General features: G+C 33.0%; 1 protein-coding gene across 8 annotated transcripts in view; it reads left to right on the top strand.

Annotated features, from left to right (window-relative positions):
- The window catches only part of LRP1B (LDL receptor related protein 1B), a 547,576-nt gene that overhangs the window by 484,529 nt on the left and 44,942 nt on the right, over window positions 1–18,105 (top strand). For all 8 annotated transcript variants that reach the window (XM_015869154.2, XM_015869156.2, XM_015869155.2 and 5 more), the window contains 11 exons: window positions 852–968; window positions 6,415–6,521; window positions 7,179–7,308; window positions 8,152–8,258; window positions 8,601–8,733; window positions 11,602–11,724; window positions 12,660–12,782; window positions 13,044–13,181; window positions 13,703–13,837; window positions 14,857–14,976; window positions 16,437–16,678. In XM_015869154.2, coding sequence (XP_015724640.1) covers window positions 852–968; window positions 6,415–6,521; window positions 7,179–7,308; window positions 8,152–8,258; window positions 8,601–8,733; window positions 11,602–11,724; window positions 12,660–12,782; window positions 13,044–13,181; window positions 13,703–13,837; window positions 14,857–14,976; window positions 16,437–16,678 — 1,475 coding nt within the window. The remainder of the gene's footprint in view (window positions 1–851; window positions 969–6,414; window positions 6,522–7,178; window positions 7,309–8,151; window positions 8,259–8,600; window positions 8,734–11,601; window positions 11,725–12,659; window positions 12,783–13,043; window positions 13,182–13,702; window positions 13,838–14,856; window positions 14,977–16,436; window positions 16,679–18,105) is intronic.

Here is an 18,105-nt window from a genome sequence, read left to right as displayed (position 1 = left end):
AGCCTGAACTGTGATGTTTTAAATAGCAAAATGGAATTTTAGGAAATTGAAATATCATCATAGCAGCAATGTAATTTTAAATATGTCATTGAAACTTTATATAAATAAAGTTCTTTTAAAATAAATAAATAATAAATAATACAAAGGCAGATGGAGTGGTTCAGAATGTTCACACTTCTCTGAAAGGCTTTGCTTACGGTACTTTGCTGTGTAAACCAGAATGTTCACTAAGAATTTACCACATGACAAAAGTTAACCACAGATCAGCATTATATACTTTTATATATGCTTTTATATATATTAAAGCATATTTTATATGCATTTTCCTCTATGAAGTCAAACTTTCAGTCTGAGACTCCGCAAAGTGAAAGTACAAAGCAAAATTTTCTGTTAGATACCAGTAGTCTTAAATTGTTACATGTAAGCATGGAAGTTGAGAAATATGTATACTGTACCTTTGTAAAAAATGCTATTATAGGTTTCTGTGATCTGATATTTTGCAGGGCAATCATATTGGAAAATTCAAGGAAAAGTCAGTGCAGCTTTAGAGATTCAGTGCACTAATGTTAACCTATCCAAGCTAATGTGTACGTCCTTTTGAATTTCCCCTTTCTCATTAAATTACAGTTTTAACAGTGTCTGTTTTATTTTATCATCATGTTTGATGTGTCTGTTATGTTATGTTATTCTTAAAGGATGTGGTTTGAGGGAAAAAAACAATTATCGAAAGTAACTTTTCAAGTATTTCAGTGGCTTCTTTGGAAATGTGTCCTGCAATGCCATAGTGTCACTCTTCAGTCTTTCAATTTCTGACTTTGCACTGATATAAATGATATTTCTCCTAATTGCAGACAAAAAAACATGTGGGCCTCATGAATTCCAGTGCAAGAACAACAACTGTATTCCAGATCATTGGAGATGTGACAGCCAAAATGATTGCGGTGATAATTCTGATGAAGAAAACTGTAGTAAGTAACTTTTACCTAAATGCATATTTCAACAAGTAGTCAGTTTAGCAACACAAGAGACTTTTCTTCTAATAAACTGAATATGTATGGTTTCTTCCTGCATGATAGAGATGAAAAAATGTCTGACCTATGATGTTTCGGTAACCTGATGAACTCGCAATGAATAGTGCCCAAATCAGTTTACCTTTGTCATAGAGCTCATCTCATATCTCAGCCTTCTTATCCAGATAAAAATAATGAAACATATCCAGTCAGAAATGCTTTTTAAGAACACTTTTGGATTGCAATTGCTTTATTTATATTCCTTTGGTGACTTATGTTTTATGCCTTCAGAAATCCATTTCTGTAACACCTAAATAAAAAGCAGACCTTGTTATTGAAAGTACATTGGCTAATCTGGTACTCTCCTACCCATGAGTAACCTCAGTGCATAATAAGTCTCTGAAATACCACTTCCAGTGTGTTCATTTAGATCTGGTCCTGAGGTAGAAATGACACACTCATAATTGTTCCCTTCATATTATAATCATCCTTTTTATAAAACACATCCAAAGGAAAATTCCATCAGTATTTTTGAAGTGTCTTCTGCTCAGCTGACTACAAATTTCAAATAATCTTTTCTTTTGTTCTTTGAAATCTAAGAAATTTAATGTCTTTTAGTATAGGTAATCTTTAATGCACTGTCCTGATTGTATATCCTTAGGGTGTGTTTGACATCTTTGAGGTAATCACTCAGAATGCTTAATGAATTCTTGTGCTGTCTGCCCCTTTCACAAATTCAACACATGGTGTCCAGAGGTACAGGGAGTCTGAAGGCAAGCTTGTTTACCTTTAAAGTTTATGTAGATTTGTATGCCTTTTGATCACAATCTGTTAGAAAACTCTGTGAGTTAGTGAAAGCATTTGTATCATGGTTTTCATATGCAAGAGCTTCATCTAAAGGAAAAAATGTCATCTGACTGGATAATTGCTATCAGCCTTGTATTGTTTAACATGGGCAGGAGGGAGCCAGGGAGGAGGGTGCTGATGATGCACAAAAGCTTTCTTAGCTTTGTAGGAGATTTTACTTAGGAAACACAGATTTTTTTTTTCTTTTATAAACAACAATAAGTTATTTTTGCAATTGTGTAAGACATCAAAGGAGATGTGGTTTCCCTATAGCAGGGTTAACCCAAATGATTAGTTGAAAATTTTGAGAAAGAAAGAAACCTTTCCTAAACATTACTACTGTCTGCGATGTAAGCATGAAACACCTTGCTTTGAAATATACCATCTGTGCAGTGGGATTAAGTCTCTTCCTTAAATATTAGGTTGTCATGGAATAAAATTATACAAACAAGTGTTCAGATAATGGAGGAGTAATCATTCATCAATTTCTTTTTCAATTTCCTATCTATCTTTGTGTTCATGTCTGTAATTAACTTATATATTGTATTCATTGCTATTCTCTAAACTTTCAGATCAAGTCTGTAGCTAACTGTAGTGCATAGGATGAGAGATCTGAGAGTACTCAGCTGAAGCCTGTGCAACAAATTTAAGTTGCTTCAATTACTTCAATTCTGAGAACAAACCTTAAAATATAAATAAGCATTAAACAGATCTCTACAGAGTGATGAGTTGTACTTCATGTTTACTGCTTAGTATTTGTTTTTCTTTGCTTGTCAAATACGTGCTTTACTTCTCAACTTTTGAGACCCTTTATTCTACTGTCTAAATTAAATACAGTATGCTGGTACAGTTGTAAACTTCACTATTTCAGTAGCACTGGGATAATACATACCATTATTGAGTCATTCAAACTAGAAGTAAAAAACGTCTTGGTAGGTTGTGTGGTCTTTTATAATGTGTAATAAAACATATATATATGAAATTAAAGCTTCCAAAGAATTTGACAAAATGAATTGCATTGCACATTAAAAGTAGTTCATAGCATGCATGCATTTACAAAGAGGTTTGTGTGAGAAAATGAATTGTTTCTCAAAAACACAGAATGAATTCACCTAATTTCAGAAATTTAGCTCAAATATTTTTATTAAGGCATATAATTTCTTTTCAAGTACAAATAATTATTTGATGAAATGAGCAATGGTGAAAAAATGTATTTTGGAAGTATATGGGTGTGAAAAATTATTAGTGCTATAGTAAAAACAGCTGTGTCTGTTATGGCTTTGTATCTGGCATAGTTTCCCCTGGCTTTGTTGCTCTTTCACTGTATTTGTCTCATAATATAAAACATGAAATGGACAGAAAATGAGTAGAGGACTGCCATTTGAACCCTCCACCCTGACCCCTCACCCCCACCCCTCCATCCCAAGGCCAGGTTGGATGGAGCCCCAGGCAGCCTGGTCTAATATTAAATGTAGGGGTTTGCAGCCCAGCATCAGAAGGGTTAAAACTTGATGGTCCCTGAGTTCCCTTCCAATCCAAGATCTTCTATGGTACTGGGGAGGTTAAAGGTCCCTACTGAGAGCACTATTTAAAGTAGAATGTATTTTTAACTCTGTTAATAATTGTCTTTTTGGAGGGGGAATTTTCTTTCAGGGTTGTCTGGATATTTTTATTTATTTATTTTTTTTTTTCAGAAGATATTAGGCAAAAAAAGTATTTTATTTCAGGGAACTTTCAAAATGGAGAATTTCATTGTAATGACTGTCTTATCCCTGCTCAAAAAAAAGACACCAGTAATGTTGTACTGAATGTACTTAAAAACATATATAATATACTGTAAACACTGAAGCAAAGCAAGTATAATAATGCTGCAGGAAGACATGCATTTAATCAGTGTGGAAATATCTTCTCAGTGCTTTGTAGCTCTTAGAAGGTGTCAAGAAAACAAATTAGTTAATTTTGTCCTTGGATAACTTTGTATTCTAAAGGAAATGAGAACTAGCAATTATTTAATGTCTAAGTGAACACATTTACACTAGTGTATTGAATGAAACTAGGCTGGAAGAGCTGGAATGTCTCAATGTCATCTTCAGTAGACAGATCTCTAGCGGACAGTGCTATAAGTTCTCTGCATCATTTACACTGCTTCAGGCTCAGCTGACTTGGTACAAATACAACCATGCCCCATGTTGGTTTTCCAAGAGCAGCTAGATTTCAATGATAGACAAAGATGTGTTTAACCTGCACAAATACAGGTAGACACAACACTATAAGTTTGAACTTGATATCCTATTTTAAGAAAAATGTGTTCTTCTCTCCTAGTTGTGCATAATAGCTCAGATGCCTAATAAAATACTTTAAATTCATGGTTTAATGTGATTTCCATGCTTATTATACAAGATTGAACCACAAATATGAAACGATTTTGAATCTTTCTTCTCAGATCCCATTCTTTCTACCATTCTAGTTGACAAGTGTGTCATCACTATCGGTTATTTTCAGATTTTAAATTATGAAGAGAGATCATTTTATGTGCTGTATTTCTAATAGAATTCTTTATAATTACATACAAATGCTTTTCTCAGGAAAGAGTTTGTGTTTTTATAAAGCAGAAGCTGAAAGATGCTAACTTTTATTGGTTGTACAGAGACCTATAAATTTTCCTTTCATTAACTTGACCATTCATGGAAAAGTTCTCTCCTCTGCGCATATGTAAATCACAGAGAAGTATTCCAATAGCAGAAGAAAGATTTCTTGCAAACAGAGAAATGAGAAGTTACCTCATTGTTTTCATTTTTGCAGAATCAAATCCCTGTTTATAAATAATTGATTAACAGTATAGAAGTAGTATTTGCTCATATTTTGCAAATCACGGTGAAAACATGACACATGTTTATTTCCATGTGAATTGTTTTTTCCACAAATTATTTCCCTTATATCATTGAATACATTTTAAAAATACCTCTTCCTGGACTGCTGCCAGAAAAAAGAATTGAGTCAGTGATTTGCTAACATCTATACAATGAGCTTTTGCTTTGAGAAAAAATCTAAAATCGAGGAATCCATATAAATATTAACCTTTGATTTGATTAAAGTCTCTTTCAGTATTTTACCACCTTTACAGTAAATAAAGTATTTCCTAATGCTTGGACTGAACATCCCCTGACTCTGCACAGATCCTGCATGTCCTGATGTCAGTTATTAGAGAGATCAGAGACTGGCACCTCCTTTTCTCTACTTCCTCTCCTTGGGTCATTATTAAGGAGGAATGAGGTCTTCTCTCAGACTCCTTTCCACAGACCATACAACCCAAGTGTTCTCATCCTCTCCTCATAGGACATGCCATTTAGGCCTCTTACTAGCTTTTTACTAACTCTCAAGAGGAAAGTACATAATATTCTCTTGGGAGAATATTTCGGTCTGATTCCTCTTTGATTCCACTCTTGTCCAAAGTTTTTATGGTAATAGAAGGAAAGATGCAGAGCTATGCGCTCAATGAAGTAAAAGGGCTAAAACAGCCAGTCTCGCTTTCTTAGGATTACTCCAGCACTCCCTGCAGCCACCTTCTCCTGTTTGCTTTGCCTATATCTCAGATTAGTTTTGTCTGCTCTTCTCTTCCACCTTCTGTAATGACTTCCATCTTCCCTGTGTTTTGGTTCTTCCCAGGGAATAGAAGAATGTATAATTTCATCTCAAAATAACCCACTTAACTTCCAATATACAGTGTCACTTGTCTGTATGTAAGCTCCTTAGATTCTTTTTTATGAATATAAATAAATATTTTATTATAAATAAAACTCTCCTTTTTCTTTTCCCTGAAATTACTTTATAATTTCATTGTTCCCTTATTTTTACCTTTTTCTGTTTTCAATACTGACAGTGTAGAAAAGTCAGCTGTTTTATGAATGCATGCTGTCTGTTGACTTTTGCACTTCATCATATTCCCTTTCTGTTAAGCCTCTAATAATTCTGTCAGTGTTTAAGCCAGCATTATTGTCATGCTTCATCCCATAGTTAATTGCTGGAAAGCTGAATTATTTGACTTGAAACTTCAAACCTTCCTTCTCTGGTTTTCTGTTTATCATCTCAAAGCTGTTCCCCTGAATGTGCATAGCACAAGGGAAGCTATTTCTTGATGCGCATATATGTTACAGGCCATTTAATTGAAAGTCAAGGGTTAATTTAATTCCAATCACATTGGACACTAACAGGTGCAAAACAAATTTCTACTCTGTGGTATCTATCTCACTAAATTTGTCATAACATACCTACACTGAAATAATTAATATTTATTCAGTCTTATACAATTTTGTAAAGAAATCTGCCAAATGAAATGAAAGTATTTTCATGAATGGCTTATAATATACAAATGAAATTTAGTTGTAAAATATAGTGAAGCAAAATCCTACAGGAAAAAAAAAAAAGTTCATAGAATTTGAGGGTTAATGATTTTGCCTTTGTTGTAGTAATTCATTGATTGACTGTTTGGGGTATTCCTGTATGAGCTATTTTTATGGAAATGCTAATAAACCTAGGCTTGTTACTCTTCTTTGTTCAGAGCCTCAAACGTGCAATTTGAAAGACTTTCTTTGTGCAAATGGAGACTGTGTTTCAGCAAGATTCTGGTGTGATGGAGACTATGACTGTCCAGATGGCTCAGATGAGGTAGGCTTCTTCCAGGGGAAATATTTGAGAAAACTGTTAGGTTTAGATTGATTGAGAATGAATTTCCTACATATGACTATATAAGTGGGAATGCAAATTTGAGTTCATGTGTCATACAGATATATGTCTTCACTAAATTAAAATCAAATTTACTGTATTAGTTAACCCAAAAAGAGAGCAAGATTTAAATTCAAGTCATTCTTCAGTAGTCTGTCTATACCTTTTGGTGATCAAGTTCTCTTTCTATCTTTTGTATATTTTGTGCCCTCATTGGGGAACCTTTGCCTTCTGAACAAGCAGTGTATTGGTTTATGGGTTTTGTTGAGAAAACATGGGCTGTTGCTTGAGTAGCAAAGGCTCTCTTGATATTTGTTCTGTTCTTTCTCAGTTCCTTTATGTAACTTTTGGTTTTTGTTTTGTTTTGTGTTTTCCTTTTCTGCCAGTGTTGGAATTCACATGCTGCCCGCTTACTTAAAAGGGTTCAAGTCACAAATAGTAAATCAAACCTGGAAAGCTATTTTATTTTATAAGACACAGACATATTTCATAGTGTGAAGTTGTAGTGGTGCGGGCTGTAACTTTTCTGGTTTGTTAAATATTTAACCATGTTTATATTAAGTACTTGATCTTGAACATACACTGTTTTTGTTGTAACAGAGGTACTGTGAAACAGGCTGTTCAAGAGATCAGTTCCAGTGTTCCAATGGTCAGTGCATATCAGCAAAATGGAAATGTGATGGTCATGAAGACTGCAAACTTGGGGATGATGAAAAAAATTGTGAACCAGGTATTTTTTAAAAAAGTAAATTGAGATATACTTTCTTCTTTTAAATTTGTAAAGCTGTGTATAGCCAAACAATTGTTGCGAAAAATGGTATTTAATTAAATTGAAATATAACTCAGCTTGTAGAATTCTTCTCTGAAAAAAAAAAACCAAAAAACAAAACAAAACAAAAAAAAAACAGTATTACTTGGTATGATCTGAGAGTGTCAGGAGACTTTTTGTGGTGTTCATTCATAAGGTCCTTTATTTTAGTCCATTGTTTGTATCTTGGAAAATGTGTTATTTATATTTACCAAGTTTTGGTAAGCATTCTCTACATCAGTACAACATTTGCTATAGACTTCATAAGTCCCCTGTTTTCTTCTCTGATAGAAATGTCTATCTATATTTTAAATAATGATTAATATATGTCTATTTAAATTGTAATCGTGCATTTTTCACAAAATTGTGGTTTAATACAGATTAAGTTTGTTTAATTATAAGCACTTACTATATCTTAGGAAAACACTAAGCCAATTTTGACTAAGGTGTTTTTTTTGTTTGTTTGTTGTTTTGTTTTGTTTTTAAATATACTATTTTCCATTGTTACCAAGCATAAGGGAAACAAATAAAGAAATTTCCTAGTGATAAAATATTCATAACCTTTTACTATTGTTACACACTTCACTTAGGATGTGAATTTGGTTTCATTGATGGATTCATTGTAGTTTATGAAAGACTGGAAAAGCTTATCATCTACCAATACAGTTTTGCTTGCTATCGTAAAGGAGATAAAGACATGAAGTTATAAAGCAGCTTACACATAAGTTGTCTTTTTCTAATGCTAAAATATGGGTTTATAACCAGCATCTCCAACCTGCTCTGCAAGTGAATACATCTGTGCAAGTGGAGGCTGTATTTCAGCATCTTTGAAATGTAATGGAGAGTATGACTGTGCTGATGGATCCGATGAGGTAACTGAGCAATTTGTGATGCTTTTCCTTCTGTTCTCTGATGTTAATTTTTAACTATTTGGTTGGAATTTTGGGTTGGTTTTTTGTTGCTGTTTCTGTCATCAGGCAAATCCCTTCAGATAACTTAGCCCCATGATTTGGTTTCTGTGGTACTCACATTGTGGTACTCACATTGGATTACATCTGTTTACAGAAGAACAATTTGTTTCCCCTGAGTCAACACCTGTATACCATTCTGGGGCAGTTTGTTTCAGGGAATTTTCAGCTTGGAAAATTATGTGTCACATTTTATTATGTTATTGTTTTTGTTTATTATTAATTAGTTCTCTTCTGTATTCATAGATGGATTGTGTAACGGAATGTAAAGAAGATCAGTTTCGATGCAAAAATAAGGCCTACTGTGTCCCTGTCAGATGGCTTTGTGATGGAATCCATGACTGTGTGGATGGTAGTGATGAAGAAGACTGTGTCCAAGGTTGTGTTCTTAGTGGTATTGTATTGTTCCATCAAAGAAATCAGCAATACATCCAGTATTACTGGAATGCTGTAATGTTGTTATTTAAAATGGTCTTGTGAGCAATAATAATTAGAATGCTATGAAATATCATTATAAACCTTTAAATAAATAAGCATAAAATCCCAATTTTCTTTTTAGTTCCATGTACACAAAATTCTACATCTAACATGAATATGAGGCCTCAAGTCAAATTCTACTCAGAGCACAGAACTGTGCACATAAATTGATTCACACAAACTCTATGCTTATGACTAAGATTCCAAATGTTATTGAGAAATACATGTTTCAGTCTAATTCCCAATGCTGTTGAAATTTCAGCAGTCTTGTTCTAATATATCTTTTCCACTATGTATTCATATATATTTGTATACATATAGTTATATGCACATGGAAATGCACAAATGTAAGCAATTAAATATTACTGGAGAAATTATCCACCTACCACCAATATTTCCTCACTAACTATGCCCCTTGCTACAACATCTAAACATTTCTTGAACACCTCCAGGGACAGTGACTCCACCACCTCCCTGGGCAGCCCATTCTAGTGCCTGACCACTCTTTCAGATAAGAAATTTCTTCTAATGAACAACCTGAAACTCCTCTGGCACAACTTGAGGCTGTTTTCTCTAGTCTTACAGCTATTCCTACTAGCCATATCACTAGGTACATGTAGCACCTTATCAACTATAGGAAAGACAGAACTTCTCTGTCAAAGAAACTTTTAAGAAATTAAAAATTTTACTTAGCTCTTTGTCAGATTGTTGGCTTATTATTCTTGATATTTGTTTTAATCTTCTTACAAATGAGCCTAGTTCTGTGAATTAGACATCAAGAATTATGAATGTAAATATATTCTATGCAGTACAATAGTAAGTAATAATAATTAGATGATGCAAGCAGTTGCAGAGCAAAACATCATGTTATCATGTTGTAAATCTGCTGAGCAGCAACAGTTACCGTGGGGTGGAAGAGTTTACATGGGATAATTACATTTGTCTGAGAGACCAGAAATTGGAGAAATTTAGACATGTTCAGACACTAAAGGTGTCATATAACTGTATTAAGAAGACAGATCAACAAAAATGTTAACTGTTCAGGAAAGAAATCAACAACTCTTAGTGCATTTGAACCTGCTTTTTAAAAATATGTTAACCACGAATCTTTAAGAACAATGAACTGTAAATAAGTAGTGACATGCTTATTTAATCTGAAGTCTACATTATTCTTTGGATGGCATAATGGAGCTTCTGTGAGCTGCAAATTACTTATAATTCAATAAGAAGCCTTGTGCCTTGTTGCTTATTGTTGTAATACTTTGCATTTCTGTCACAATTATGATTTCCCTTAGAGAAATCTATTCTGTAAAATAATTATAGAGGGCAGAGCAGTCACATAAAACAAATGCCAGTTTATCTCACTGATAACTAATTTTTTCTTCTTTAGAAATACAGCGAACACAAATGGAGTTTTACTCTACAGCATTTTAAATGATTTCCACAGTAGTTATCTGTAGCCCACTGTGCATGTTTTAATTATCACTTTTTTTAAAACCTATTATCCAACTAGTATTTTTTCCACATTGATTAAACAATTGTTTAAAGTCATGTCTTTTGTAATTATAAAATACTGGAGTTGTATGTATTTTTCTGTGAATGATGATAATATTTCCTACAATAGGAGTTAATTGTACTCAGTAACATAGTGTGAGGGTTCCCAAAATCCTCTTACACAGTAGGTATTTCATGCAAATTAGTGTTCTGAAAAAATAAAATTCAACCTGTTCTGAAGCATTTATAGAGGAATAAAGCATTATTTTGACTATGGGAAGATGTGAACATGGCCTTGAATGAAAAAGTGGAAAGCCACAGGAACTTGAACTTCTGTAATGGACCCAGAGGAAATGTAATGTGCTGAGTAAAGAAACAGAGAGATTTGGTGCTATGATATAAAATTTCACAACCTCCTCTTCTGAAAGAAGGGGTTTTTTTGTGTTTTTTTTCTCCTTCCATCCTTCTCCAGGAACAGAATCTATACCAGAAAAATGAATATTTTTATCAGGAAAAAAAAAAGAAGAACTTTAAGAAGTTTCCATAATTTCATTGGTTGTTGGTGGTAAAATTTAGTCATAGCATCCTTGAGACAAAATATCTTATTACTGCTGCACATCTTAAAACTGATTCCAACTTCAACCAATTTAATAGCTTGAACACTGAAAACATTTTCTCTTGCCTTCAGTTATATTTTGTTGGATATTTCAATCAATACCAAAGTTACACAGACAAAACTATTTTGTTATGTGTTCCGTATTTATACTAAAGATCCTAATTGGTAATTTCAGAAGTTGAAAAAGAGTATACTAGTAGAGGTCATCTACTCTGTGCCTAAATCTAGGTCTTCCTAATAACAGGGTTTACAGTTGATGGGGTTGCTATAAGCCTGGTCAGGTCTCACGGTCCACAGAAGAAATTGTTCATACCTTATAGCTAAAGGACAGCCATCACTTTGTCTCTTCTTAAAGCAGTGCATATCTCAGAGAATGAGAGTAAAAGTTGGTAGAGCAGCAGACATTCACATGAAACAACACTGGATTGAAAAATCAGGGTGAATTTTCTTAATAAAACAGTTATGAAAAGAGAATGAAAGTAACGTGTGATCAACTAAGATTTTGCCTCTTCAGCTCTTACATTTGATATTTAATTCATTTAGCTGTGCTACATGTGCTGTTCTCTACAGATAGTTTATGTAAATGTTTCTACTAATTTTGTCAAGAACTGGCTTTTGTTTCTTTGTTTCTTTATTTCTGACCTCTTTATTTCTCCCCAGGGGGTAGTATATGTAGAGCTGATGAGTTCTTGTGCAACAATTCCCTCTGCAAACTGCATTTTTGGGTTTGCGATGGAGAAGATGACTGTGGAGATAATTCTGATGAAGTCGCTGAAATGTGTGGTATGGCATTAAATTTCTGCATACCTTTTAAGTAATAAAGCAAATAACTGATTTAGAAATGACACGTAACATGCATGAATATATGAGGATATACATCTAAGTTGTCTTCACTTAACCTTTCAGTTACCTTAAACTTTCAGTAGAGTAATCTTTTGTAACTGCTAAGTTAGTGTTGTATTACCTGGCACGTGTGACAGTGAAAGCTGCTCTGAAAAAGTGGATGTAATTCACCTTCCTTCTTTTCAAGTTTGCATTATTTATCTCTATTGAAATTACAGGTTAGGTATTTAATAAAAAATGACCTGAGTCTTTTTTAAGTTATGTTTATCTGGTAGTCGTGTACTTATTCTAAAAACAGAGATTTTAATGAGATTACTCTGGAGAATATTCTTTACAGCCATATGCAACTTTTACAGCTATAATTAAGCTTAAAATTCTGTTGAACAACAGCCATTGAAATCCCTAATGCAAACAGGTGATGAGCATGTTGTTACAGGTTTTCATTGTTCCTGCTATTCATACAATTTTGGATAGTTGTGAAAAATTAGTCTTTTTATAGGAAATACACAGATGGAAAAAAATATGTTTCTGTAATGATCTGTGTAGATGATTAAATATACGGATTCCTTTGTTTTATTTCTGACGTATTTAATGATTTTCAAAAAAAGTATAATATTCCATATCACACATAATACTTTTCATTCCTAAAAAGGAAAAGCAGTTCCGAAAACATTGTTAGTACATTTCGTATCACGACTTAAAATCAAGTACATTCTAAGGTCCCTTCCAACCCATACGAGACTGTGATACATTCGTATGCCATGTACAGTTGTGATTCCATGCTTGCTTATTGCCGTGATAAAGAAACATTTTAAAAGATTCAAGAAATATAACTGGGTAATAGCTGGTTTTTATTTTTATTTTTTATTATGCAGTGAAGTTTCCATGCCCTCCAACAAGGCCATACAGATGTAGAAACAACAGGGTTTGTCTTAGACCTGAGCAGATTTGCAATGAGGTTGATGACTGTGGTGATAACTCCGATGAAGATCACTGTGGTAGGTGACATTACCTTTCAAGGCATTCTGATCAAAGGAAAGAACTTGAAGGCAAACTTTGTTGCAGATATCTGCTTGTCCTTCAGTAAAGCTTAGCTGGAGGTTAGTAGATCATAGTTAGAAATGGAAAGAAATTAGGCTTGAAAGAATTGCTTGCTGCTTCATGGTCATTCCAATTTCAATGTGTCTAAAATAATCTAAAAAATCTTACTTATTGCTTCAGTACTGATTCATTTTTCTTACTCATTTGTAATTATGTAGATAAAATCACATATAAAGCAAGACCATGTAAAAAAGATGAATTTACTTGTAATGATAAGAAATGTATTCCAATGGAGCTACAGTGTGATTGGTTTGATGACTGTGGAGATGGTTCAGATGAGCAAGACTGCAAAATAAGTGAGTTTGCTTGATACGTTTTTTTCATAATTGTAGTAGAAAAGAAATAATAGGTCAAGACTAATAAACTTGTCTACATATAACCTTCTCAACAACATACAATTTTAACATAGATGTAACGTGTTACCTGCACAGTATCTAAGCAGATGTACACAGTCTTGTGTCAAGATAAAAGCTGATTTTATAGCAACTCAAGTTGTAGTAATCATAAGAGTAGTTCTTGAGTTTTTGGAATAGATCAAATATAAGTGCATTGCTTTTTACTTCATATCTGCAGCAGGATGAATTTTAGTATTAAAATTATTGATGTGTGAAGTACGATATCTTGACTAAATAGTATCAATTCATATGTGTGTGTAGATAAATACTGTAATGTCATACATTTGTTTAAAATTTAGCTTTATTTTTCTGTAGAAAGATGCATGTGACAGTTTTTGTTGGTTTATCTTGGTGTTTTTAGCAGTGCTATTTTTAACAGTTAAGACAAGTCTATTGGAAATGTTAAGACATTTTATGTTTAGGTGTCACTGAATATACATGTGATGACAATGTGAACCCTTGTGGAGATGATGCGTACTGTAATCAAACAAAAACATCCCTACTGTGTCAGTGCAAGCCTGGGTTTCAGAGAAATGAGAGGAATAGACAATGTGAAGGTACGGACCTTTTCTATCACCTTTCACCTTAAACTATTGGAAGTCAAACTGGCGGTCAGTTTTCTGTGCTATTGAAGGAGATGTCCATCACGTATATATTTTTCCTAGACTACATCCTGTTTCACAGCTTTGGGATTGAGAATTAAGATAAGAAGCTGAAAGAATTTAAAGGTTGTAGATATAAGCATTTTAACTGGAGAATTTATCAAAGATTAATGTTGATTATGCAAGTCAAAAGGTTTCAAACAAACATTAGATGATTTTATAATTTAAAATGCAAATGGATGATTTGGGGTTTAATAGAAGAGTTGACCAGGCAATTAGGACTAGCTTTTAAAAATGGATGTGGGAATATTTTGAATACTTAAAAATAATGAAGATACGTAATACTGAAAACTGAAATGAAATCAATTGAAAGTAAACTACTTTAGAGAAGGAAATCCTAATATTTATTATAGCACACTGAGCAGAAAAAAAAGAAAAAAAAAAAAAAAGTTCTGGTAGTTATAAAGAAATATAAGCCTATCTTCAGAAGAATGCATTGTGAATTCACTTCCGTACTGGTGAGAACTACCTTGCATAAAAATTGCAGATCACTGCAGGGTGACAATCAGTGTGAACAGACTCTTAAAATATAACATCATGAATTGGCTTTTTGGTACAAACTATACACTTGAAGTTTTCCAGTAACAAGTGATTGTGTAGTTTTGAGTATAACAGAGATAGATATGTTGAAGATAATCGTAGCAGATGTTCTCATTCTCAAAGCTGATTTCAAGCCCTAATGATGATAGTTTAATATAGAAAGGATGGAGAAATAGTGTAAAATAAATTTTAAAAATCTAAGCTCTATTGAATGCAGTGGGAATAACGTTAATAACTGCAGAAAGCTTCAACTGTTATAAGTTATGGTATGCTTATAAGTTCACTTTCTTCATCTGCATTATTGCATGTGTTTAGAATGTGTTAAATAATAGGGTACTGTACTATAGATACATAAATTGTATATTTTCTTACAGACATAAATGAGTGTATGGTATTTGGTGCTTGCTCCCAGCATTGCAATAATGTTAAAGGGTCATACAGATGTGCATGTGAGAAAAATTATAAGGAATGGAATAACAGTTGTAAAGCAAAAGGTAAGGTTAAAAAAATAAATGGACAATACTAAATCATTTGTTATTAATATGGTTGGTAGCACTGATAGTTTGCATATAAAAATTGCTTTTAGATAAATATTTCTTGAATAGTGCATGGCAGTATTTCTCAGAATCACTCAGATTTATGTTTCATTGATGTAAGCAGTAAATTCTTATAACTACCATTAAAATGAACATACTCAATATGAAAGTTGGTTATAATTTGGTGCTGTTCATTTTTTTATTTTTTTTTTTCAATCTCCAACTTCTATTTGCAAAAATATACAAATACAAAAAGGATAAAATGATAATGAAAAGAAAAAAAAAAACAAAAAAACAAAGGATACATACTAGGATTCTTGTGAGCATTCTGATTACGTTTTAGAAGCTTGAGGGAAGGATCTCCTTATTTTAATACTTCAGGAATAAATTAAATAGAATTTGGAGTTAAAATGTTTTACTTCAGACATGTAAGGGAAGCTTTTCAAATTTAGTTGTCTTAAAACAGGTATTTCATGTAAATCAGCTGTCCATACCACATAGTATGGAAGGTAGATATGCACACACAAACTGAGTTTCTGTCTTCCACGAGACAGGTGTATCGTACAAAAGAGAGCAATTAGTTTAGTCTGTTGTAATTTCAAAATTCATATTACAAAAGAAAAAAAAACAAAACAAAACAAAACAAACCAAAAACAAACAAAAAACAAACAAACAAACAAACAAACAAAACCAGGAACAATCCAACTGCCTGAGTAAATTTACCATAATCTTTATGGATGTATGTCTGAATAAGTGAAAGTATGAGCGTAGCTTCTCACCCACGATTTAGTGAGATTTTAATGTAAATGCGATTTATGTCTGCATTTGGTCTTCAGCACGGCACCACTGTTAAAAATTGTGGCTCCTTGTCTTTGTGCATACATGGTGCACAACTATGACCAGTAACTAATCAGTTTTAGGGTCTGTAGAGTAATATTTATAACATGCACCTTAGAATCACAACAAAATGAATCGCGTTAATCCCAGTCCTTCCTTCTCTGTAGAACAGATACATAAGGGGTAGGTAGACAGCAGTAGCCAAGGTCTTGCTTTATTCACGTTTTCTTGATGGAAATTTGTTGTGGGAAGATCTATTCATGAGTAATTAAAAATTTCCTCCATATACAACATGGTCTCTATCAGGATGAATAATCATTACCTACTACTGAAGAGGTTCATGTGGGTTTATTTGTATGTTGATTATGTAGTCTCATTTGTCACAGACTGAGTTTGAAATCATTTATGTTGAAAATGGTGCCAAATTATGAAGAATGGAGTTCTATCCTGAGCATGAATGCCTTTCTCATCCCAAACAATCAGAACATAATTTTGACATTAAAAAAAAATGGTCAGATAAACACTGATTTTTGCATTAGTTGACATTTTCCTTATTTTTGTTTCATTATAATAATCCCTAGGCTCTGAAGAACAAGTTCTCTATGTTGCTAATGACACTGACATCCTGGGTTTTGCATATCCATTCAACTACAGTGATGTTCATCAACAAATATCGCATATTGAACATAATTCAAGGATAACTGGAATGGATGCATATTTTCAAGGGAACATGATTGTTTGGAGTACTCAGTTTAATCCTGGAGGGATTTTCTACAAAAAACTTCATGACGAAGAGAAGAGGCAAAGTAATAGTGGTTTGATAGTAAGTAAATAAATAAATAACAAGAAGTTAAAAAAAAAAAGATTCATTTCCATTTACTTTTTATTTTTTTTTATGATAACATGTTGATTCAGTGAATCAAAATATTGCTGTGCTAATTAATTTATTCTAATGATATACATTAGATTAAATGAGTATGGCTTTCCATTCAAGACTGACGTGCTTTGTCAAGTCTCTAAGAGAACACCAATGTAGTATTTAAATTTTTTCTAACCAGCAATATTCAAACACTAAAGGGAGATGTACTGCAAATGTGGAGTAATTCTACTGTAATATTTTTTCATATAATTGGAAATCTCTAGACAGATCACTATATCAAGTTCTGTAAGTAAAGGAACAAGAAGCTTGTAAATCTTGTGAAGTTAATGTGTTTGGTTTCTTTGTTTTTATTTTTAATTATTTATTTTAGTTCTTTGTGTTTTATATTCAGATAAGTTTTGCAATGGTAAGTGCAGTCTGCTGATCTGCAACTGCTTTAATGGATCTGCATTTTTTTTACGGGTGCATAAAACAGAACATAACCTTCCTTGAGATTTCTTAATAGTCTGGGGTTTGTAATTTTCATAATGGATTCACTGTTATCTCCCAGCTTTAAACTAACAAAGAAAAAATGTTCTTACAATTACTGTACTTTTATATTGCTTTATATATTTCTGTTTTGCCATTACGCCAAAATACTTCGTGGTCACTTCCTCCTTGTATGAGGCTACCAAAAAGGAGCTTTGTTTTAAGCAAAAGCTTTTTTTTTTTTTTTTTTTTTTTTTTTTTTTTTGCTATTTTTCTCCAGATCTCCTGGTAGGTAGATTCCTAACTCCAATTTCAATGGATAAGTTTTCAAAGGTTATATTATAACTTTTATTTCTAGACTTTGATATATAAATCCAGATGGCAAACTTGAACAAACTCACCTGCATTTTCAGGTAATTGCATTAGTGCAAAAATCCATCTCAATTGAAATTGCTCCATGGAATTAGCATATCAAGAGAGCTCCTCAGAGAATAGCTTTAAGTATCTCTTATATTTCTCTGTGAAAAGGGCTTTAAACTTGGCACAAATTGAAGCATTAAAGGAAATAGTAAATATCAACTCTTCAGAGTTTATTGACAGATGCAGAAGAGGATTCTGATAGAGTTGATACACGTGAATTGGTGATAACTGGTGCAGCTGCTTACTGGTATAATCCTTTGAGAGAGGATTTACAAGTTATCTGAGGTGAATATTCAACATAGTTATTTGCCACTTAAACTAGAGTGCTGCATTTCATGGAGGAGAATACAAAGCTGAACATTAAAATAATTGTACTGTAAAGCATGAAGAAAAACATGTTTTGTGGTGTATTTAGTCACTATATTAGAAGCTTCCTGGAGGCTTTACTGTTCTGAGAGCTTAGAAAGGGCCCTTAACCACTC

The sequence above is a fragment of the Coturnix japonica genome, chromosome 7 (assembly GCF_001577835.2).
Source record: "Coturnix japonica isolate 7356 chromosome 7, Coturnix japonica 2.1, whole genome shotgun sequence".
NCBI classification, from domain to species: Eukaryota; Metazoa; Chordata; class Aves; order Galliformes; family Phasianidae; genus Coturnix; species Coturnix japonica.
The sequence above is the reverse complement of the archived record's forward strand: the minus strand, read 5'-3'. Positions and strand labels throughout refer to the sequence as shown.